Below are 24749 nucleotides of genomic sequence, written 5' to 3' on the forward strand. Positions count from 1 at the left end.
TAACGTGCATAGGCAATTGTGGGGGTGGCTGAAGCCTACAGATGTTTATGTCCTTTAAGGATGTGAGTACTTTGGAACCTGCAACCCCTACTAGGCCTAAGATTCCAGGGCTTCAGTGGGAGTAAGGGGGTGACTGGGCTTGAGAAGGTGGACCAGGTCCTAGTTTTGGGTAGCAAACAGGACAGCTAGAGGCCAACAAGCCGATATATTTGGGAAGGGAGCTGAAAGAGCTGTGGGTGGGGAGGCAGGGGGGTCTGGGTTCCAGTCCTGATTTGCCATCATTGTCATGCAGCTTTGGGCTCTTGGGGCCTCAGTAGCCTCTTTGTTCAGAAAGGATAACATGGGGGTATCAGGAGAAGGAGGTGAGGCAATGTTTGTGCAAAGCCCAGGATACTGGCTGTACCTTTGATCCTTCCTGTCCCTCGTCCACTGAGTGGGGAGGCTCTGCTACAGCCCAGGCAGGTCTGCCACATGGTAAAATGCTGATTCCCACGCTCTTTTCTTATGCACTGCTCAGCTCACAGCACTCCTCCATGGAAATTTTCCTTAGCCTTAGAGAGCAAGGGGATAGAGTGTCATATAAACAGCATTAGCTCAGAGTGCAGTCCAGTCCAGTCCTCGTTACCTGCTTGCCCCATGGCTTGGCCTCAGTTCCCTCTTCTATGAAAATAAAGGGGTGACTCAAGGATCTCAGTGACTTACCTTTCGAAGCAACTACTCTGTAACAGGCACTATTTCAACCATTTTACGTTTATTAATTAACAATCCTCACAACAGTCCTCTGTGTTAGAAACTTATACTATCTGCTTTTTACAAGTGAAAAGTAACAGAGAGGTTAAGTAACTTGTCCAAGGTCACACAGCCAGTAAGTGCTAGAATTGGAATCTGAAGCCAAGCAATCTGGTTAGAAAACTTAAAATGAACTGCATCAGGACTAAATAATACCATCCAAACAACCTGGGCTTTCATCAGACCCTAAACCATAATCCTATTATAGAGAGAAGCAGTAATAATAATTATATCTTTGTGATGTTCTAGGAGGCTGTAGAGATTGTTCCTATACCTGGTGGGAGGTTGAATGATATTCTGACTAAGATACCTGATCCTGGTAGCTCAGATCTCTTGCCATGGATCCTGTAAAAGTGTTGCTAGCTGTATATACTCTGTAGAACACCAAGGTATGCAGGCCTTGCCCTCCCACTTACTTGCCTTCATCTGGCCCACCCCCCATCACCCTGCAGAGCCCTCCTGGGCCCTTGGAGCTGTGCTGTCTGCCAAGACTTCCCCAGAGAAGGAAACCATCCCTCCCAAACACCACCCATGCCTGCTTCATTTCCCTCTCTCCCCAGGCATGGCATAAGTGACGTGAAAGCTTCTATCTCCAGACCCTTGTCTTCAAGAGGAGTGCTGGCCTGTCATTGAGCGTGCCTGATTACCATGGTAATCACCAGCGAATGGCGTGATTTTATAATATATTTCCATCTGAAATATGAACAGGTGTGCTGGGGAAATCAACATTTATCAACAAGATAGGTCTAGGGAGATTAATATTGAATTTAGGATTGCTCAAGGAAATGGAAGGAAGGAAGGAGGGAGGGAGGGAGGAAGGAAGGAGAGGAGGAAGGAAGGAGGGAGGGAGGGAGGGAAGGAAGGAAGGAAGGAAGGAAGGAAGGAAGGAAGGAAGGAAGGAAGGAAGGAAGGAAGGAAGGAAGGAGAAATATCTTCCTTGCAGGGAAGGAAGGAAGGAGAAGGGAAGGGAGGAGGGAGGGAGGGAGGGAGGAAGGAAGGAAGGAAGGAAGGAAGGAAGGAAGGAAGGAAGGAAGGAAGGAAGGAAGGAGAAATATCTTCCTTGCAGGGAAGGAAGGAAGGGAGGGAGGGAGGAATATCTTCCTTGCAGGGAGGGAGGGAGGGAAGGAAGGAAGGAAAGAAGGAAGAAAGGAAGGAAGGAAGGAGAAATATCTTCCTTGCAAGGAAGGAAGGAAGGAGAAATATCTTCCTTGCAGGGAAGGAAGGAAGGGAGGGAGGGAGGAATATCTTCCTTGCAGGGAAGGAAGGAAGGAAGGAAGGAAGGAAGGAAGGAGAAAGGAAAGGAAAGGAAGGAGAAATATCTTCCTTGCAGTCCAGGGCATTCCAGCCTGACTTCTGACCACTCCCCCAAGGAAGGGAAGGAAGGGAGGGAGGGAGGAATATCTTCCTTGCAGGCAGGCAGGCAGGCAGGCAGGCAGGCAGGCAGGAGGGAAGGAAGGAAGGAGAGAGAAATATCTTCCTTGCAGTTGAGGGCATTCCAGCCTGACTTCTGACCACTCCCCCAACAGATGCTCCTTTCCTGTCCCTCCCGAGATGGTCTCCCACCCTGGCTTCCAAGCTTGTCACTCACATTCCTCCTGGCTCTTCCCTTTTCTCTCTCCTTCCCGGTGCTTAACTACCTGTCCAATCCCACCAGCCCTGGGAAGCCCACCCAGCCCCCAGGAATCTCTGCCTCCTTGACCACCTGCAGCACCCACATTCCCCACATCCAGCGTAGGAGAGTCTTTCTCCACAGCCGGCTGGAAGGCCCCCAAGTGACTTGCATTCATCTGCTGTGTAATTCAGCCACCAGGCACAAGCCTTGCTCAGCCATTCAGGATCCCTTATTGGTTGGGGACTCTGGTCCCACCCACTGTCCTCAGAAAAGACAAGCCTCTGTTGAGCTAAGAACTTCTCTATTTACCTAGGGCCCCAATTGAAGACATCACCAGGACAACCTCTGGGTGGCTCTAGAGCAGAGCACCACAGCCAGATTGGTTTGTTCCTGCTGGAGAAATGGAATTATCTGCATTGTGGTATTTCTTCCAGAGGTAAAGGCAGCAGAGGGCATCCAAGGAAATGGCAAGGCAGTTTGATCTTTAAGCCTAGTGGTCCCTGGCATTGTTCCCTCCACCCACTTCAAAATCAATGGGTATGAGAAGCCACACTCGTAGGGCAAGGAGGGGTCTTCCTGCTGCTCAATGGCCACCCTTGGTGGGGGAAAGGTAGGGCCCCGGAAGAGGCAGCCTTGCCCAGAGGGCCCTGGCACAATGGGACACATGATGGGCTCCACTGCTTTGCCCTGGATCTGTCAGCGTCTCAGACACGAGCAGGCCAGGGTTTTTCTGTCATTGCAAGCAGAACAGAATGGACCTGATAGAGGCTTCCACATGAAAGGCCTTCGTCTTTACTTTCAAGTAGACAATGCATCAGAGAAGTTGCCAGACCCGCTCTGACGATGCGACAGGCATCAGCTAATATTTTGATTTTAATAGAATGAATAATAAAGAGCCCCAAGTGTCTCTCAGAACTAATTTTGAAGAACATATTCTGCCACATGTCCCTCTAGTTGGATCAGGCTCCTAAAGAGATCATAACAAAAGGTTTAAACCAAAAAAAAGAAAGAAAGGTATTCCTCCACCAACTTTTCTCTCTTTTAATTTCCTTCTTGTAATGCTTCTCACAGAACAGTAACTTATGAAAGGATGAAATGAAGTTGGAACAAGAAGCAGCAGGCAGAAGAGGCCCGACGTGGCAGCCCTTGCTTTTGTTCTGCAGTGTGAATGGCTTTGCGGCAGATGCCCTCCCTGAGATGCCCTCCCTGAGCATGGCAATGTGGGGCCTCCTGGGCAGACAAGTACCAAATACATTTAAGGGAGAGGGCACTGCCTCCCTCCACAGGGGTCCGCATGAGTCCGGAGCCTGGCAGGAAACAGGTGGCAAACTCCAGTTTGTAGACAATTTGGAGAGTTGAGTTCAAAGGCCAGTGCCAGGTGCAGGGAACTCTCAAGACCCAGTGCAGTACCCCAGGGCTGTGAACACCAGGGAGCTGTTACACCCGGGGGCACTAAAGGGGCAAGGAGAGGGAGGGGCTGCTGGAAGCAGAGACAGTGAGGGTGGGGTGGAGGGGCCACCTTACCGGGGCTGTGACCTCTGGTCCAAGGATACAGCCAGTCTGAGGCCTCCCTGAAGAAAGGGATACAAGGCATTAAACACCCCAACCCCAAACCCCAAACTCCCTTCCTCCATTCTCCACTTAGGGCCCTACAGGCTGAGCTGACACAAGGCCAGAGGCAAGGGAGCCCACTGCTGTGTCTGCAGGGGTCGGCCTCCCGGGGCAAAAGAAGAGCGGAGTGGGGTGGGAGGGGCAAGCACAGGCCTTGGCCCCAAGGTGGACCCAAGTTCTCAACACGCCAGGCCTGGCCTAAGGGCTGATGTCATGGCCTCCAAGAAAGTCCACAGCTCACAGACACACATACAAACACACACACGTGTATACACACACATGCACACACCTTCCTGTTGACCAGGGATTATAGTTCCTTTTGCCAGGAACACAAGAATGATGGCACTGTCACAAAAGGTTTCCCTGGAAGAGGAAAAATGGGGCCATAAATGAATCCACACTGAAATGCCACCTCGGGTCCCTTACCCAGAGAGGAGGAGCTGAAGGAGGGGACTAGAATAGTTCTAGCAAGGTGCCACAAGAGTCACCAGGAGGGGGCCTTGAAGAAGTGCCAGCCAAAAGGAAAGGCTTTTGCAGATGAGGACACCTGAGTTCTAGAAGCTGAGGCCTGAGGGTGAAACAGGAGGGTGAGGGGGCCACTTTACTGGTGGAAGCCACCCTCTAGCAAGTGCTGCTTGTTCTTGGCTCACGGTCCTGCTCCAGACCAGAAGTGGCTCTTGGAAACGTAGACAGCTCTCAGCTCTGTGTCCTAAAGGGGTTTATGCTGATGATAACACCGCCAGTGAAGTCATAGCTCCCGTAGATGTCCAGCCCACACTATGGGGGGCCTGGGCCAAGTATTTGCAGGCATCATCTCTTTTAATTGTTCCAAGAGCATGAGGTGGGCATGGCCCCAGAGGAGGGTGCAGAGACGCGAGAGGTCAAGTCACTTCTCCAAGGCCACACACTGAACCCAGATGGGTTTGATTAGGAACTCCTCCCTGGCCTGGCTGCCTGCTGGCAGTCCCCTGACTGAGGAGAGTCCACTCCTACAAATAAGAGACCATCTTTCAAATATTGGAACATACATTTACATTTTTTATTTGGGAAAATTTTTAAATTACAGAGAAACTGCAAACATAAAAATAATCCAAAGAATATCCTTATATTCTCATATCTCAGATTTACCTGCTGTTCGCATTTTACAGCACTTGCTTAATCATTTGTGTTCTCTCTTACACACACACACACACACACACACACACACACACGTGTTCTTCCTGAACCATCTGAGGGTAAGTTCATACTTCAGCATGTGCTTCCCAAGGATAGGCATATTCTCTGACATAATCATAGCATGGTTGATCAATACATTTAACATTTATACAACACTTTTATCTAATCTATCCTTTGTATCCCTATTTTGTCAGTTAACTTCATAATGTTCTCCCCAGCATTTCTCCCTCCAGTAGATCTCATCTAGGGTCGGATATGGCATTTAGTTGTGTCTCTTTATCTCCTTTAATCTGGAACCTTTTCACAGCCTTTCTTTGTTTTTTATGACATGGACATCTTTGAAGAATACAATGCCCCCACTTATTTGTAATACAGTATATTCCCTCATGTTGAATTTGTCTGATGTTTCCTCATGATTAGATCTAGGTTTTGTATTCTTGGCCAGAACCCTGCATAAGCCCTCTTGGTTCTTCTCAGGTCATCATCAGGAGGCCCTCATTGGTGATGTTAATTTTGATCTTTCAGTCCAGGCAGTGTCTGATTTCTCCATTATAGGATGATTTTTTTTTCTGCCTTGGAACTAGCAAGTGGTCTATGGGTAGACATTTTAAAACCATGCAGTACCCTGCTCCTCATCGGTCTCTCCCTAGATGTAGCACCCATTGATGATTCTTGGCTCATCCAATCATTAACACGAGATTGCACAATGATGCATTTCCAACTCCAGCACTGCCTCCATTCTTGCCAGTGGACCCTTGGCATTCTACTGTAAGCAATAGAATGTATTTATGTATTATCTGCATAGAGTGATGAACTCTGGTTTTTCCAATGGTTTAGAATTTCTCACCTATGATATTTTGATACACCACTATCCCTATTTTGAGTATGTTCTTACTTTCTGGTATAGAGGAGATTTCCAGGCTTATCTTGCACCTATCCTGCACCAGCCCTGGAATCAGTCATTTCTCTGGGGCGCTCTGGTTCCTTTTATCGAGGAATGGTATTAGACACCCAGATCTGGGTTTGCTCATTGCTGTGTATCTTTGCACCTTGGCCCTTTCAGGGGACAAAACTAGGAAATACATGCATCCATATACCTATACATCCACATATTATTCACCCATACACATGCACATACACTTACATATTTGTATTTTAGAAATCGTGAATCCACACCAATACCTCTAATTCCAATCCATCTCTACTGGGTTGTTTCCTGCCTTCCCCCTCTCATAATTGCATGTCCTTCTTCAGCAGTGAAACCTGGGCTCCCCAAACTGTCAACAAAATTCACTCATTTACTCATCCTATATCACATCTAAAATACTCTTAGAATTGTTTCACCCAAATCACTACAACTAACAAACCTCCTTCCCTTCATCCCCACCTCACCATGCCATGTTCATAAATTACTAGGATTAGTCTTTCCTTCCTGATTTTTTCTATCCTTCAGGGTGGTTATAGTCTTTATTTGAACTACAGTTAGGTTTCTTTTTTTTCAGTTTGAGGGTTTTTTTCCTTCTCATTCTTATTAATTTAATTTTTAAAAATATGTAGGACATTAACATGCTTTCAGAAGTCAAACTATACAGAAAGGTATAGTTAGATATGTCACTCTGCTTTGAAACCCATTGCTTCCTTGTAGGTAATCAATTTAATTGTTTTCTTCTTATGCATCTATTTATTTGTATAAAGAGAAGCAAAATTATATGTTGTCTTATTTCCCCTTTCTTACAGAAAAGGTAGCATATATATAGATAGATAGATAGGTAGACAGATAGATACAGATTTAGATGTATTTACATTTTACTTTATTCATTCAATAATATTTCCTTGCAATCACTTCATATCAGTCCATAGAGGTCTTCCTCACTCTTTTTTACAGCTGCATAATACTCCATTGTGTGTATATATCATGGTTTATTCACTTGCTCTCTTACGGATGACCACTTAGGTGGCTTCTCATATTTTGCAACTACAAATAATGCTACAATGCTTGTGCATGTGTGTTTCATATGCTTGGGATTCTAAAAATGGGATTATCAAGTTGAAGAGGATGTAGTTTTGTTAGGTGTTGCCAGATTCCCCTCCATGGGGTTGTGTCAGTTTGCATTCCTGTTTTCCCACGACCTTGCCAACAGATGCTATTGTCAAGTTTTGGAATTCTTGCCAATCTCACTGGTAAGAAATGGTATCTCATTGTAATTTTAGTTTTTACCTATTTTATTATAAGTGAAGTTGAAATTTTTTTCATGTTTAATGATCATTTTTACTATTGCCTTTTGTGAATTATCTGTTTATATCTTTTGTCCATTTGCTATTGCATTTTTGGTTCTTTGCCCCTCCATTTTTAAGAATCTTTTATATACTAGTGACATTAGCCCTTTGTGTATGATATATGTGAAAAATATTTTCTCCCAGTTTATTATTTGCTTGTGACTTTACTTATGGGAATTGTCATATAAATTTGTTTGTATAGTCAAATTATCTAATCTTTTCTTCTTGCAGCCAGGTCAGCCAGGTTATAGAAGAATTCACCCATGTGGAAACATAATTTTTAATGGCTATACAATGCTAAACCATAATTTTCATATAGATTCTAAAAGATGAATTGGAATTCTAGGTTGATGGGGTGGAGGATGAAGGAGGGAGGGCAGATGGGGAGCCAGTCTGGAAGCTGGAGCAAGCCCTGTTGATTTTAGGATGGGGACAGGGGACAAGTGGTCTCTGCCCTGTAGCGATGGACATTCACACGAGGCATCAAGATCAGTCCCCGTGACACAGTCCAGTGACAGGACCCACTAGGAAGGGCTGTGGACTTTGGAGGAGGGAGAGGTCCTTTGGGTTGGGCATTGAGTCTCTGGGGCAGGGCCAGGACAAGGATGAGGCAAGTGAGGCACTCAGTGTAAAATTTAAAGAGGTGCTCACTCTCAGGGGCGTGCAAGTGTAGGCCTGGCACCTGACAGTGAGTGCCTCCTTAAGTGTGGTGCCCTAGGGCCTCACCTGCCTCCCACCACTGCCTGCTCTTCCTTGGGGAGAAGAAGGACTTGTCAGGCCTTGGAAAGATACAAGTTGAATGGATGAGAAAGGGGTATGTATCGTAGACCCTGAGACTGTGTGTGGGAGAAGCAGTCCATCCATGAGGGGACTAGCCCAGTTAGGAGTGGTGTGGTGCTAGAAAAGTGGGCTGGGAGGAGTTTGGATTTTATCCTGAAGGTCCTGGGAAACCACTGCAGGACTTTAAGAAATTACACCAAACTAGGGGAAATGGAGATGATAACAGCCACTTCCCAGAGTTGATGTCAAGATGAAATGAGATAATCTACATAAACCTTTTCAGTTGGTGTGGGGCCTGACGTGGAGTGGAAGCTTAATCATCATGAGTTTCCTGGACTTTGAGGGGATCTACTGATTTTCTTAGTCAGGTTTGGGTCTAACATCATAAACACAGCAGGACTGTTCAAATCACAGTGTAGGAATAGAAAACTAGCAAAACTTGAAGTAAACTAACTGTCCACTCCCGTCTGGAAACATCTTGGGAAGAGGAAGACGGCATGTTCAAGAACTAGAGGAAAGTCGAAGCTTTCAAGTTGCTCCAAGGCCTCCATTCTCAGAATGGAAACTGAGGCCTGGGAAGGCTCTGTAGTGAGTTCATGGCTGTGCCAGAGGCTCCTCTCCTGCCCCACACTCCCCTCCCACCACCCCCTAGACAGCGCCTGTGCTCGGACACTCTGTGAGTGTCTCCTCCCTGAACTGTGCTGACCTTGAAGGCAGAAAAAGCGAGAAGCAGACAGGACCAGGCGGCCCTTCCCACCCCCACTGTGGCAGGCTGGCCTGGGACAGAGCAGAAGGCCCTCTTTGCCCCAGGCCAGCTCCCTGAAGGAGGGGCCGCCCAAGGAACTGAGGGCTGTCATTGCCCTCAACTTGCCAGCCCAGTGAAGGCCATTCCCTGTGACCCTGTGGGTCACGCCAGTCAAGTGTGTGGGAAAAATAAGTGTGCAACGATGTGGTGGGTGTGTCTTTCAGAGCTCACTGGTCTCCCTCTCCCCCAGCTCCCGCTGATGGAGGCCAGGAGGACGCCTGAATCTCCCAGACACACTCATGGAGGCAGGGCACACAAACTCGGCTCCCAGCTCCCAATGCTCCCACCTGCTTCAGGCCTGCAGCTCCTGCTGAGAAACCTAACAGGTCCTGGGCAGATTCCCAGCCTCCAGTCCTCCCTGCACCCCTGCCTGCTCCACCAGGCTGTGCAAATGGCTGCCTGACAGGCCATCATGACATTTAAGGGCACTGGGAAGCCCCTGATGCAGACCCATCTTCCCACCGGCTTAAAATCCATTCTCATCCTTAGCCTCCTCATGTTCTGTCTGTGGCCGAATCCACTGCCACCTCTTCTCAGATGCCTTTCTCAAACTCCAGAGGAAGAGTGGCCTTCTTCCTCTGCCTACAGCCTACACAGTAGGTTTCAGCTTTTGGGGCAGGCCTGGCCACGTCTGTTTCTTGTCCCAGGTAGCTGTGAACAAAACTGTCTGCCTCTTTCAGTATGAACTACCCAAGAGCTGGAGCTACTTCTTATTTGGCTTTGATATCCCCAAATGCATGGATTGAGTGACTGACATGAAAACGGAAAGACCACAGGCTTCAGATACTGGAAGGATTAAGCTTGAAGTCTGGCCTGATAACTTGCCAAGTGGCCTCAGGGAAGCCACTTACATTGTCTGAGCCTCCATTTTCTCATCCATTCAATAGGATGATGGTATCTACCTTGCAGGGTTGTTGTCCCACATAAAGTAGTCAGAGTGCCCAGCCCAGGACCTAGGATCCGGCAGGAACCTGTTGCTTCCTTCACAGATGCCTACTATGTGCCTGCTCTGGGCCAGCCTCCAGGGCAGCCAGGGAGACAGCAAGCTAGGACTCACACGCAGTTCCGGAAGCCTCTGTTGAGAGCTGTGTGTCTGGGTTGCGCTGGGGCTGGGGCTGCAGGGATGGGTACAGCATCCCTGCCCTCCAGGCATTAATGGTCATTCCCATCATGGGCACAGTGGATTTTCCAGGTTCCTTCCAGCCGCGTAGTTGCTGAGATCAGCTCCTAGAATTTGGTGATGGATGATTCCTGGGATACTCTTCCCAGAGTGAAGGGCCTGGCCTAGGTAGGGGAAGTGAGGGCTAGAAGAAGAGAGGAATTCAGAAGAAAGAGGGCTGAGGGCCTAACCTCAAGGAGTGCCCAGTGTGGCATACCCATTGCTCTCTAGGAGGGGGTGAGATGGCCAAAGCCAGCCTGGGTTCCTCCCTTAGGGAAAACAGGTGTCAGCCAGCTTGGGGAAGAAGTCACAAGCTGGGTTTTGTCCTCTTGTTTAACTTGGGGCCAGGGCTGGGAGCACTGGACCATGGGGCTCCAGAGCTCAGGCAGGGCCAGAGAAAGAGTTAAGTGAGACCTGGTGCCATCTTCTTCTACTGCCAAGGGAGTCTCTGGGTCCAGGCCCAGCAGATTGGGCCCTGCCAACCTCAGGTTCCAGATTGAATGCCCCACTTTCAGGTAGGCGGCTGGTAAGAGACAGTTGAGTGTAGGCTGTAGGCAGAACCCAGGGCACAGCTCCTTGTGGGACCAGAAAGTGAAGGGTCCCTGCCCTGTGGGGCGGAGAGAGGGCTAGTCCTGGCGAAGGCACCACACTCCCATGAAAGGCCTGGGCAGCAACCACAGAGGCCTCTGCAGTCGTACAGGGGCGGAGTGGGGGTCTCTGTCGTCTGTTAGTGCAAAAGGGACAGGTGCAGAGGAGTGGGGTGGGCCTAGTGAGGTGACTGAACTGAGGAAGGCTCTGGGAGAGGCACCTCCAGATCCCAGGCTTTGAATGACTTCGTAGGTGTGGAGGGGCTCTCCCAAGAGTACTTGCTTACTCTGTTAAGGTGTCAGTGGCTCTTTTTCTCCTCCTGGCCTCCTCTAAAGGTCTGAGGACCAGTGGGAGGGCTGGCCCCATCCCCTGATCCAACATCCTAGCCATGCCTTCCTGAACATGTCTGAAAATGCTCATCCCTGAGGCTGCCCCAGGTTTGGTGAGCTCCCCTGGGTGGGAAGTTTCTCTGTGTTCATGATGCCTCTCTGCCTCCCCTCAAATCCAGCATTTCTCCAGGTGGGTGGATCTCAGAGACCCCAGCTCTCATCTCAGCCTGCGCATCCTTCTCTGGAGAGGCTGCCAGGCCCCCCAGGAGCTGTGATGGATAAGTCGCTGTTCAGGCCCAAATGCCCTTGCAGAATAGGAAGGCTGGATACTAGTTAGCTAGTGGGGTGTGGGTAGAGGGCTTCTTTGGCACAGGCCTGGCAAGCAGGTGCCCATCATTCAGCACACTAAGAATGCTGAGGCAGGATCTTTGGTCCACTTGCTGGTGATACAGTGGAAGGCAGTTAAGCAGCTGAGAACCCCGTCACCCCATTGCACAGGCCATGAGGACACTCTTGAGGCAGATTTTGCTGGGGGAAGGTGGCCTTTGTGGGGAGTGCAGTTCAAGTGTGGCTTTCAATGAATAGATAATGAAGTGACATTTTAATTGTGTTTCTGGCAGGTCAGGAGAGGGGAGGGGTGGGAGAGTAGATGGAGTCAGGGAAACACAGAGACCTTCCATCCACTCTCCCTCATAACAGCGAGAACAGAGACTTTATCATCCAAAATGGGACACTTCTGTGCTCACTTCAGCAGCACATATACTAGAATAGGAATGATACAGAGATTAGCATGGCCCCTGTTCAAGGATGACACGCAAATTCGTGAAGCAGTTCATATTTTTAAGGAAAAAAGGGACACTTTTGATAGTAAAAGTGGGCATTGTTATTATTATAATCATAAGAAAAAAACAGATGTAAAATGGGACTTTCCCTGGCAAACACGAGACTTCATGAGCCAGTATGCTTGGCTGTGTTTTCTCCTCTCCAGTTGCCCTTGATAAAGAAGAAAGTGGACTGCACAGTGCTTGCCAGGTATTAATGGGTCATATGGCCTGTGGCAGGACACTTCACCTTTCTGACCCTCGGCTCCCTCATCCATAGTTTCCTTCTTTCATTCTCTAGCTATTCTTTCGTAGTACCTTCCATGTGCCATGTGCAACACAGTGTGCCAGGTGCTGCGAGTTCAAAAGTGACGATGGCAGGGCCCCAGTGCTGTCAGCTCCCTGGGATCCCTGACCTCTCCGGAGACACAGCTCTAGCCCATGAAGTCATGTGATTTAGTTTGGGGAGCCGAAACCGTTAGTAACAGCAGGGTAAAGCTGTCTCTGAAATATGTCCAATTGAGTGGTAAGGACAATGGCAAGGCAAGGGACTGGGAGGTGAGGAGTACTGTGTCCATTTTATGGAAGAGGAACCCAGGATGCAAAAAGATGGGACAATGCGTGCAGCAGCATATGCAGTAGGAGGTAGAGTCCCAACCCGAGGTTGCCTGAAAATAAAGTCAGTGCACTTTCTTACAGCTCACCTTTCTATTGTGTAGCCCTTGCCTGCTCCCCATGCCCCATGCAGCCATCTGGACAGCAGACCCCGTGGTACACATAGACCCCCTTGGGGACAGGGCATGTGCCCCGGATCAGTTGCAACATTCATCAAGGGCTGCCGGGGTGTCTTACCTCAGCCACTTCCCTTCTGTTTGCTCAGATTCCACAGCTGAGAAGTTGATCCAATAAATCTTCTGCTTCTAATCTTCCAGAGAGGTGAGGGTCAAGGAGAAAGGTGTGGTAAGTGTTCTGAGCTGCTCTGAGAAGGGGGATTGGTATAAGAAGCCATGTTTATGCCTGATGCAAGAGACACAAGACCAACATTATCCTTTACGCAACTTCCATGAAAATGTAAACTAGGACATTGTCCCAAGCATGGAAAATGATTTGCTGAGTCTTATAGGACAGGTGATAAGCTTTCAAGTCTTCTAGCTCTTTAATCTAGTGTCCCTTATCTACAAGAGCTGCCTTCCCCTATTTCTTCATCAGCACCTAAGAGTTGGTGTTTACATTTTATTAATAAAAATTATTGGTGAGATTGAGCAACTTAAATCATGTTGGTGGACATTTATATTTCATGTTCTTCCTTATTGATGCATAGGAGTTCTTTGTATATTATAGATTTAAACCTATGTCTGTAACTTACAATGCAAATATTTTCTCCCAGTCTGTTTTTAACTTGGATTGTGGTATTTCTGTAATCAAATCTACCACTTTCCCCCCTTATAACTTGTGGGGTTTGTGTCATGTTTAGAATAACCTGCACGTCAACCACATATTTGTCAAACAAAAATTTGCCAGTTTCCAGACCTGAAAACTTTGGTGCAGGGATCCCAGGAGGTGGTCTCGCAGCAGTAAGCCTTTTCCAAGGACCTCTTTGCAGGGAGCCTCTGACCTAAAGGCCCAGGACAGCTTAATCAGCCTAGGCCTCACCCTGAACCCTCACACAGCACCTGGGCTCCTGCCAAGCTCTGCCCTTTGCTCCCCATGGGTTGGAGCCTGATAAGAAGCTCAGTGAAGCGAATATTGACTGTGGCACCCTCAGAGTGTGTTGTTCTGGTCACCAAGGCCAAATCAAAGCATGTGGACTTGTTTTTCCTTCTGGTAGTCCTTTCCCCTCCCTTCTGTCTTCCCCACACTCTGAAAGGGATCTGAAACCCTACTAAAACTGTTTTATGTGGGCAGTCACCTTTATCCGACTGTTGCTGCTCTTAGGGAAAGGTTTTCAGAGCTGAATACAGAAAATGATCTTTTCAAACATACCGTTCTGTGTACTTTTATAAGCTCTGCAGTCATTGCCCTAGCATCTTCTCAAAGAAACCTGGAAACCCTGTGGCTGTTGTGTTATACAAGAAGGAAGAAACTCAGGTAACCAAAAAAGGACTATTAATTGTTTCTGGCAAGGGGGAGAAAGATCGCTTTGAAAAGCTTCTTGGAAGGACCCAGAGTCTACTGGTGCACGCGCACACACAAACACACACACACACACACACACACACACACACAATCTAGCGATGCAGTGGCCTGCATTTAACATTTCCAAATAGGTAACTCAAGTGTTAGGTCTGTGCTGAGTCTGGTTACCTTTGATGTCCCCCATACCTTAGTGCCACAGGCTTTCAGGGTGCATTTCTTTGTTAGGGTGCAGGGCTAAGTAACAGTTAACTCCAAAGAGAAAAAGCAAGAGATGGAGGCCCCAGCACAGGAGCAGCTGGAAGGAGGAAAGAGCTGGGCCAAAGGCTCAGAATAGCTGAGTTCTGGCGCCAAAGGGTGAAAAGGGCAGAGGAAATGGGTAGGCTGGGGCCTGTGGGAGGGGCAGGTTGGACTGGGAGGGGAAGTGAAGGCGGTTGTGAGAGATCACTTGTCGGTGGAAAGCTTTCAAAGTGGAGATTCAGGAGTGGGCGGGAGGCCTGGAAGGGTGGAGGAAGGGTCTGGATATTGCCTCCGGCCAAGGAAGGACCGGACACAGGACTACCTCCGGATGGCCATTGTGCAGAGAGCGGGCACAGCCAGCTTGGGTAGAAGGGTAGCACGAGGTTCTGAGGACCAGAGAAGGGTGGGGCTGAGCAGGCTCTGCTTTGTGTTTCCAGCTGAGGTTGAGGTCAGAGGAAGAGGCGTCTTTCCGGGGCCGGGGGCTGTGAGTGGGGAAACAGCCTCAACTTCCCCCCATCCAGTAAGGACAACACAACTGAGCCACCTTCTAGTTCAGGAGGCGCCCACTAGGTGCCAGAGGCTTGTTCCAGTGTGGACAGCAGCTTCCAGGCCCACTTCAGCAAAACCATCACCAAATGTGCCCAATATGGTCCATCTACGGCTCGCCCTGGCCACCTGTGGCAGTGTAGTGCCCGGGCCCCTGGACGCTTTGGGGGTCACTCCTTGCCCCATCTGCCTGCTGGAAACTCCTTTTTCTTGCCCCCTAACATGCTGCTTCATTGGTCCTGTCGGTAACGCTCAGGACCAGGCCAGGTGCTTCTACCTGCTGGAGACCGGGGACCCTGAGCTTCCATAGGACTGGCCCTCCCTGTGATGACATCACTCATGTCGGGACTCCCACCCCAACGGCATCCCTGGGAGGGAGGCAGGGAGAAACCGGGGGCCTGAGAAGCAGAGAAGTCCAGCTTACTGGTGAAGAGAGTTGACTCTGCAGACACAAAGGGCAACAAGATATTGTGTGATTCTTCTTCTATGAAGCATCTATGATAGGCAAATTCTTCCTACCCAGTGTTCTTATTTCTCCCAAAATAAACAAACAAATAAATAAATAGAAGAAGCAAATTCTTAGAAACGAAAAGTAGATTAGTGGTACCAAGGTTCAGAGGAGGGGAACGTTGGGAAGTTATTGCTTAACAGTTACAGAGTTTTTACTTGGGTTGATGAAAAAGTCTTGGAAATCGTGGTGATGATTGTACAACACTGTGAATGTACTTAATGCCACTGAATTTTGCCTTAAAATGGTTAAAATAACATTTATGTTACACATATATAAATATAAACATTTACCACAATTTTAAAAAATTGTTCTCCTATGAAGAGGCAATCAAAGAGCTCAGTCAAAAAATCTGGGAAAAATGTATTATGCAGTGTGCCAGACAGGCATGCCATACTGTTAATAAGAATAGTTGGTCATTTTAAAAAGAGGGAAAGAAAGATCCAGCTTTGAATCCAGGCCCTACTAGCTCGGCATGCAGGCCTCTCCCCACCCCTTACCCAAGTTTCCTCATCTGTAAAATGAGGCTTATGTGGCAGAGAATGTGTGTGCTGGTCACAGAGCTGTGCAAACCCTGCAAAGAGGGACCGATGTTCAAGTTCCCCATTCCTACTAAGCAGCTCAAGTTCTCAGAGCCAGGGAGGGGATTCTTATTGGCTGGACTCCAGGGCTTTATTTTGAAGTTAACCTTGAGGGCATAGCATTTGGTAGTGGGTGGGGTGTGGAAGGAGCAGAGGTTGCGGGGGAGCGGTGGTGAGGGCCAGGGGCTTTCGAAAGCTCATTGCACAACAGGGACAGCAAGACAGGCTTTGTCTTCAAAGGTGTCCCAGCAGGTTACAACAAGGACTAGGGCAGGTGCTGATGAGGCTGCAGTTTGGGAGTCTGATCCCTAACAAGGCCAGGTTTCCCCTCACTCTGCCCATTGAATACAGAGGAGGACCTGGGCCATAGAGTATGGGCAGCTCCGCGGGGCAGTTCTTGCTCATCACTGGACACTCATTGTCTCTGAAGGACGGGCTACATCGGAGTGTTGTCTTATATTCGAATGCAGGAGGAACTGGAATAATCAGTAACATTTCTCCCAGGCAGAGCTGCTCTGAGCTGTGGGCCAACAGGAGGCTGGGAGCTCTCCTCTAAATTGCTTTGTGACCTGGGACAAGAACCCTCCCCTTCCTGGACTGCAAATTTCCTCCTCTGTAAAATGAAGGGTTGGTGAGTGTCCCTGTAATGCTGGGATTTTGTAACCATACTTGTTTGTAGGAATGTGTTCAAGCACAAGGTGATCCACCTCTTGATCAGCAACAGGATGTATAGAATTTTTTTGGCTTAAGATTTCCTAAGAAGTAATATACCCCTGCTCCCTTTGCCAGCTGGGTGACCTCAGGCAAGCTACTTGACCTTTCTGTGTCTCTCTATTTTCATTTGTAAAATAAGGACAACAACAATCACAACTTGGTCGGATGTCGGGGGTGGGGGCTTATGGTGAGGACTAAATGAGTTAATATGTCTAAAGTCATCTGAACAGTATCTAGCACACAGTAGGTGCTTAATAAATGTCGAGCTCCTTCCAAGTGCATAGCACTTACAATGGTTAAGTTATTCATACTCTAGGTTATGCCGAGCTTTCTGAGAGATCCAGAGAAGCCAGGGAGGCCCATTCTCTGCATTCAAGGGGCTTACTAGCCTTTACTTAGAGATGCAAAAAAAGCGCTTATGAAACAGCAGCCAACAAGAAAATGCATCATCCAAGTGCTGGAGGGGTCCTGGTGGGTTAAAGAAGGAGGATCATCAGGTGAGCACTTGATCTGAACCGTGGGTAGGCAGGGAGAGAGAAGGGAATTCTAGCAGATGAGTGTGTGTGTGTGTATATATATATATGTGTGTATGTGTGTGTGTGTGTCTGTGTGTGTGTGTATGAGTGGTGTTGTGACTGTGTGTATGGGTTAGTGTGAGAGTGTGTGTATGTGCATGTTTGCCAAAAGAGCATGAACAAAGGCTTACCCTGGAATGAGAAGTCTGAGTCTTCAGCTCCCCTAGGCAGCACCACATTTTGTGGTTGTGTTGCGGCCACATGCTCCTCTCCTGCTCGTTGCTGGGCCCGGGTATGTGCCTGTCTATGAGTCCAGGAGCAAGCCCTTGTGCAGAACCCAGGGTGTGATTAATTTAATTATTTCAAAAGCCCCTTTGGTATTTCATGAGGGTCATGCCCCTGGCTGTGGGCTTGAATACAACTGCAGCAGGTTTCAATAAAATCAATTAATTTAATTTGATTTGGTTTTATGTACTTGGAGCTGGTGCCTCTTGAACTCAGTATGAAAATTATTGCAGAATAAAAATGCATATTAGTATCAGAGCCCAGTGTCCTTGGACTGTCTTCATGGAGCCTGCAGTACTGATCACAAAGGCAAATCCCCTCTGACCTGGCAGGAACCGCTGCCAACTGCCCACCTAGTTAACCCCCTCCAGCTTCGGACACTGTTTGTGGCAGTTCTTGGGCTGCTTGGAGTGTTCTCACTTCCTAAAGCACTTTCTTATCTGGTAGTGAAGCTAAGGCATTTCCATTTTGCTTTCGTGAAGTGGACTCAAAGAGACTTTGGATGGCCTTGGTCACCAGCTTACTGGGTTTTTTGTTGTTGTTGTTGTCGCTGTTAGTGAAATTAATTGAAGCAATATGGTGCAGTGGGTTGAAAGGTAGCTCTGCCTCTCAAGAGACACATGAACTTGGGCAAGTCCTTTCACTTCTCTAGGCTTTGTTTCTTTGTCTGTAAGTAAGAGGGCTGGACATCTGCTTGAAAGGCTGATTCCAGCTCTCAGAATCACACATTCAGTGGGACAGCTGGTCTTCCTGAGCTGCTTTGGGGAGGCTGTCCCACTGTTAAGCCCCACTTCATTTCCATTTCATTCAAGAGGGCTCCCAGCCAGTTCATGGAATGGGTGATGGGATGAAGACGGGCCCTGCACCCTCTAGGAGTGGCTTCTCCCCCACATTGCTACGGATCAGAGCAAATGCTGCTTTCAAGAAGGGAGGAGCTCAGGGGCCTAGAAAGCATCTGGCCGGGCCACGATTTTACAGATGAGGGAACCCAGCTTCAGAGTCACACAGCCACAGTCCAGGGCCATGCTCATGCCTGGCCACGTTCACAGTCATTATAAAGGGGGGAGATTTTACTCAGGGCTCATTTTCCAATTGTCCTTTTCATTTTGTTCTCCTGTCAGGATGGGAGAGAGATGGCCAAGCCATCTTTGGGGCCTCTCCAATAAAGCAGATGCTGACATCAGTCATTCCAGCACCCCTACATCCCTTCTCAGGCCCAGTGGCTGCCGCTTCACTGAGGACCGACGGGCCCCATTCGGAAACATTCTCCACCAGTGCCTGCCATCCCACCCTTAGCAGTTTCATTCTCCTAGACAGGAGGGCCTGCCCTCCCTCAGCCCTTCCTACTGACTTCATGCTGAGCACCTAACGTTCATCCTCTTCAGTGACATTTTTCTCCCATAGGTCTTACCTGCCCAGAGCTCTTCTGTAGCAGAAACTGAGCCTGTCCTCTCCATCCTGCGTCTCTTATTTACTGAGAGGCACTATTGTGTGCTGAGAACTGCCCTGGGCACTCCCTGTACATTATCTCATTGAATCCAGCATTGGCCGGGAAGATGAGCATTACGGTCCCTATTTTCCTGTGGGGTAACTTCAGCTCAGACAGGAGACAGACTTTCTACAAGGTCACACACAGCTATGAAGTGACAGGGCCTGGATTCAACCCCACATCTAACTCCAAGACTCCTGCATCATACCATGTGACCTCCCTTGCACATAGGAGGTGCTTAACAGATCCTTAGTGACCATGTAGCCTATACATCCCTCTGCCAAACCCCAAATGTCGGGGAAGAGGTAATAATAGTAACTACTGTCTATGAAGTCCCTATTATGTGCCAGGCACCAAAACGCAACACTCAGTGAGGTGAATACTATTACTCTCTCAATTTTACAGATGCAACAACTGAGGCATAGAGAAGTCACTTGCCCAAGGTCACCCAGCAGGTAGTGAGCTGGGCTTCAGTGTGGCCCTGCCTCTGAGGTGGAGCCCCTGCCTCCCTCCTGTTGCTGGATCCTTCTTTGGCTCCCCGTGGCTGTTTCCGGTAGAAGGCAGAAGGCTGCAGGGAAGGAGGCTGGGGCCACGGGTAGTGTTTGCGCCTCGGAGACGCCTGCAGCTGGCACTGCCCTCCACCCAGCAGATAACGGCAGCCGGGTCTGGCACGAAGCCCTGCCTGGGGGTGGGCGGCCGGCGGCGGCGGGGGGATCTGGCTCTGCGTTCGCTCCTCTCCGCCCCGCCTCGCCCCCTGCGGGGTCAGTGCGGGTCCTGCCCGCCCGGGCAGGCGCCGGCCTCTCAGGCGGTAACCGGGTAACCGTGGGCAGGGGCGGTGCAGCGCCAGGCCGCGGCCTCCCGGGGAGGCGGGCGGGTGGTGAGGTCGAGCTGGAGCCGTGTGAGAATGCGGAGGAGAGGCCCGGGAAACAGACTGCGACCGAGGGGAGGGGCGCGCAGAGGGAGGGGTGCAGGCCGGGGGTGCCCGGGGGGAGGGCCACGGCTCCCGCGGGAGGAGACAGAGACCGCGGGGACGCCGAGGGGAGGGAGCGGGCGGGGCGCCCGGGGAGGGCGGGGCTAGAGGTGGGGCGTCCAGAGCGGGACGGGGCTGGGGCGGAGCGCCTGGGCCGGGCAGGGCAGCGGAGTGAAAGCCGCAGGAAGGGGGCTGCGGGCGGGCTCGGAGTCCGGGGCGCTAGTGGCCGGGCGGAGCGGCTGTGGTTGCTTCATGTCCCGGATTCTGCTTTCTCAGAGATCAGGCGGAGGGGGCTGGCAGGGAGGGAAAGGTGGGCAAACCAGTCTGAACAGGCCGGGCAACTGGAGGAGCGTGGGCCTGGCAAACTGGGGTGCTGCCCAGCACCCTCTACCCTCACCACGCTCGGGAATTTTTCGTGAATCCGCCCGGTTGGTTTTACAGTTTCCTCTCATCCAGGCCCCACCCTGTCTCCTGACCCGCCCTCCCTTCCTCCGCTCTCTGAGCTGGCTCTTCCAAGGGATCGGTTAGCCAAAGGGAGGCACCGGCTCTTTCCCTGGACTCTCCCACTCCCAGCCCTCCTGGAGAACTCAAATCCTGCACGTGCTCTTTCTCTTTCCCTGCCCCCGTCTCCCAGGCCCTCTGGGACTTGGTGAAGGAGACCTTGAGTCGGCCCAGGAGGCCCTCCCTCCCCCGCAACCCCTTTAGGGTCCCTTCTGGGTGCCCCCCCGACTCCTCCAGCCCCAAGCACCCAGGGCCCACAAGCTGCCAGGCCCCTGCTGCAGGCAGGGAAGACCCAGGCAAGCTTAAAAGGGTGGGAACCACACACTTCTCATGGCTGTGTGTATTTTGCTTGAAGGTGTCTGCAATCAAAGACCACCCCGCCCCTTGCCCCCCCGCGCTGAAAAAAGAAAAGGAAAAAAACCCAACTTTTGTCTCAAATGGTGGAATTCCAGATGCAGGACCCTAGATTTGGGGGATAGGGAGCAGCTATTTGGGGCAGGGGAGGCCTTTCAGGGATCCCTCATATCACATCAAGAAGGCCACCTGGCCCCCCTCAGACTGCCACTGCCCTTCCAGGTGACTCTCCCTGCGGCCAGTTCAACTTCTCACTCATCCCAAGGCTGTGAGTTCTTACATTTTCAGGTAGCAAACAGGAGCCCTTACCATGGCAAAGGGGAGATTGGTAGGTTGCTGAGCTTGTGTTTTCTACAAGCTTGGAGCTCTTTGATCAAGACTGCCACTATTTGTACATCAGGGATGTTATTTAATAGATCCGGGATCTTTATTATTTATTTAACCAGGATCTTTAACAGCTGGACCACAGGCATCCTCAGCCCAGTCCTGGGTTTGATAGATGAGGTCCTTGAGACCCAGAGAGGGAGATGACCTGCCCAAGGTCACACTACTTGTTAGTGGCAGAGCTGGAACTAGCCTCCTAGCTCCTCATCCCAGTGTGCCTGCTGTTATACTGTGTTTTAATTTTAGGGTAGCTCCATGTTAGGGACCTAGCATAGCACCTGTGTGGCACAGAGTAGTTGATCAGTAGGTACTGGTGAGATGCATGAACAAGCTCTCAGCAAGAGGGCTGGATTAATGCATCTTTTGGAAGAAGTGAGGCTTCCACAGTGCTTGGGATTCTAGTTCCTTGTCACTGAGTGTGCTAGCGAAATGTTTCTCCCGGGTAGTTGGCCAGCAGTGATCCCCATCGGAGCCTGGCATCATCTTTGGTCACTTCAAGCAAGCCCAGTCATTGTGCGGGAAGAGACTGTGGGTCTGGAGGTGGGTCCAAGCATGAGCCAAATTGGCAACTCCAGATCAGAGCGATTAATGCTGTGACTCTTTTCCATTCATTACCCTCAACCAGTATCTGAACAGGTTGCAAAAGACCAAGGCATGTCTGTTCCTGCAGGGATTCTTGTCATCCTACAGCCCTGCCAGGCACTGTGTGAAGAGACCACAGCCCCACAGATCCAGCATTTCTGGGGGCTGGAGGCCCCCTGGGCTCTGGGCTGCCCAGTGCTCTGGGAACCTAATGTTCGTGCCTCTGGGGTCCTGCCTGCTGGGCATTGGCTGCTTTGGCACGTGGGATGGGGGCAGCACTTTGGTAAAAAGTGAAAGTAGGAGGAATTTGGGTCATTCAGGCTATAATTACCAATTTTATTAAAGTATTTGGAGAAGAAAGAGGCTGAAATGAATGATTAAAATAATATTTTGCATGTAGTAGAAGTTCAGGAACCTCACTGATTTTGAAACTTAGGAGAGTTGAGCTTGGCTTTGGTAAAGTTGATCTTTGCACCATCTGTAGACACAGAGCTGATGAATAAATTAATGTAGGCGTGATTTGTAGTAGCAAGAAAGGAATATGCATGTGACTTTCTTGTGATGATGAATTTTGACCAGAAGCAATTCAGCTCCATTCATCTTGGTAAGCCTTTTTCTGGGCCACCTGCCTAGTGCCAGGCCCTGTGCTAAATGTCCTATAAGTATTACTTTATTGAATCCTCATAAGATCCCTATGAGGTAGGAATTATCATTCTTCCCATTTTAAAGACAAGGAAACTGAGGTCAGTTAAGTAGAAGACAACCGGGATTCACACCAGAGCAGTCTGACTCTAGGGTTGGTGTGCTTAACCACCACATGTGCAGGCACTTTATGTGTTAGGACAAGGGGAATAGAAAAGGAAAAAAAAAAAAAAAAAGGTAAGCCAGGACCCCTACCCTTCCAGAAGCTTCTGATCTCTTTGGGAAAGGAAAACACGGAATGTGATTGTGCTCCTTGAGGTCAGGAGTGGGCTTGACTCTCTGGCTCCCCTGCCCCTCTGAGGAAGGAGCTGAGAAAGATGGAAGTGAAGCAGTTGGCCAGGCCTTCATCCCCTTCCCCTACACTGTATCTCCTCAGCCCCTATAGCTCCTCCCTTCCCCCAGCAGCTTCATGCTCACCCCAGATTATCAGTAAAACCAGGTGCCTTCAAAACCTCGAGATGGATGGACAGGGCAGCGAGGTAAAGAAGGCCATGCCTGACACACTTCACTTGCCATCCTCTGCTTTTGGAGTCTATCTTCTGTTTCCACCAGGGCTGAGCCAGGAACATAGGACACTCTTCTGCACTGCCAAATCAATAATAAAAACGGAGTCTTGCAGAAGAGGGCCTAGGAGCTAGGAGAAGGTAGGCCCACCCGACAGCCATTCAGAATTCTGAATAGCTCTGGCCCCAGAATGCTTCCTCTAAACTCACAGATGTGAGCCAAAAAGGTCTTTCAAGTTCATCACCCCCACCGCACCCCTCCAAGACCCTCATTTTGCTGAGGAGAACAGTAAGGAGCAGGGAGGCAGAAGTATTTGCCCAAGAACACACAGCCCCATAGAGGCAGGGCTGGGCTAGAAGCTGGACTCCTGGATCCTAGACCCAGCACCTGTGTGTATGTGCCGGTGGCTTCAGGAAGCACCATTCTGTCATAGTCATCCTATAGCCTGCGAGGGCCAGAGTTATGAGAAAGGTAACTTGTTTGCCTGACATCTTCACAGCCCTGCCCAAAAGCAAATCACCCGTCGTTCCTGATAGGCACCTTTGGCAGCCACAAAAACAAATCCACCAAAAGCAAAGAGAAAAAGGAGGAACAGGGCTGGGAGCCAGTGTTTGCCCCTGGTGGTAAACTGGGCATATTTAACTTGTCATCTTGTCCAGACCAGATACCATTTTGTTCCTGCTTGGCACAGATTTATCCAGCCTGTGTGTTCCTTCTTGGCAAAGTCCTCAAAGAGAGAGGAAGCAGGGACGGTCCCCAGGGCATCTAGGATGTTTGCCAAGTACCTGTTCCCCACCTTCCTCAAGCCCTGTCCTCTCTTTCCACCCCCAAATGACCACCCTTAGTTGATATTGAGTGGGATTGAATTTCTCCCACAGGATGGGGCACACATGTAGCATTTTGCCATTGGCCCATTTTGGTTTGGGAGTCGCAGAGGCAGGCACTAGGAGTTGATGTGTTTATTTTAGCGTGCTTATGTAGCACCTGATATATGTCAGCGGGTGTTCTAAGCACTTTACAGATATTAGCTCAGGTAATCCACTCAGCTTTTACAGATGAGGAAACTGAGGCAGAGAGAGACTAAAGCATTTGCCTCACGTCACACAGTGAGTGATGGCAGAGCCAGGATGAAGAGTCTGCCTTCGAGTCCCTGCTGTTAAGTGCTGCCTTTCTTCTGGGACTGCCAGGTTCTTGCCATTTTGACAAGTAATGTAACCAACTGGGTCTCTGTTTCCTCCTCTGTAAAATGGGGAGAATAATATTAACTGTCAAATGGTCACTTTGAGAAGTGCGAAGGGCTCCGCAGACAGGAAGACCACTTCTTATCTGATTATGTTCCCAGCTGGGATTGGTTCGTCTCCGTTTCCTCATGTGCCCACAGTCAGCAGGCTCTGGCAGCTGTTATTGCCTTGCAGGACCAGTGAGTTCCCAAGGACATTTCTGGACCCCTTTCCCCGTAGCAACCTTCTCATGTTCAACCCCAAGCCAAACCTGTTGTCTATATTATTCTATGTTATTTCTATGCTATTTATATTGCTATGTTATTTATATGATTCTTCTTGCTGTTAATGCTTTTATTTATTGAAAAGCTCTTCTCAGAGAGTACCCCCAGTTTATAGGCAAAAGCCACATAGAGGAAGCTGTCTAAGGTCACCCGGAGAACCCTGCTTGCCCAGGGTTGGTGGCTGTACCCGCTCCCACCCTTTGGAATCACAGCTCACCTACCCTGGACCACTGGTTCACTCTCAACTAAAATTATGGCCTGTGTTCAGAAGATGCCTTATTCCACCACCA

At 49.5% G+C, this 24749-nt stretch overlaps 2 protein-coding genes and 1 non-coding gene across 8 annotated transcripts in view; all 3 read left to right on the top strand.

Annotated features, from left to right (window-relative positions):
* ZBTB7C (zinc finger and BTB domain containing 7C) overlaps positions 1-24749 on the top strand; it is a 310798-nt gene that overhangs the window by 157170 nt on the left and 128879 nt on the right. The window contains exon 3 of one of the 5 annotated variants that reach the window (XM_050768147.1): positions 16460-16586. The exons of the other annotated variants lie outside the window; for them this stretch is intronic. Within the exon in view, the coding sequence (XP_050624104.1) occupies positions 16576-16586 (11 nt within the window). The 5' untranslated portion in view covers positions 16460-16575. The remainder of the gene's footprint in view (positions 1-16459; positions 16587-24749) is intronic. 5 annotated transcript variants of the gene reach the window in all.
* IER3IP1 (immediate early response 3 interacting protein 1) overlaps positions 1-24749 on the top strand; it is a 1095035-nt gene that overhangs the window by 53332 nt on the left and 1016954 nt on the right. Inside the window, exon 1 of one of the 2 annotated variants that reach the window (XM_050768191.1) lies at positions 14798-14801. The exons of the other annotated variant lie outside the window; for it this stretch is intronic. The gene's annotated coding sequence lies outside the window, so the exon portion shown is untranslated. Of the gene's footprint in view, positions 1-14797; positions 14802-24749 lie in introns of those variants that run through there. 2 annotated transcript variants of the gene reach the window in all.
* On the top strand, positions 11865-11968 carry LOC126941638 (U6 spliceosomal RNA). Its single transcript, XR_007721405.1, has one exon. It is a non-coding gene; the product is annotated as a U6 spliceosomal RNA (small nuclear RNA).

Source organism: Macaca thibetana, chromosome 18 (assembly GCF_024542745.1).
Source record: "Macaca thibetana thibetana isolate TM-01 chromosome 18, ASM2454274v1, whole genome shotgun sequence".
In the NCBI taxonomy this organism is placed as follows: domain Eukaryota; kingdom Metazoa; phylum Chordata; class Mammalia; order Primates; family Cercopithecidae; genus Macaca; species Macaca thibetana.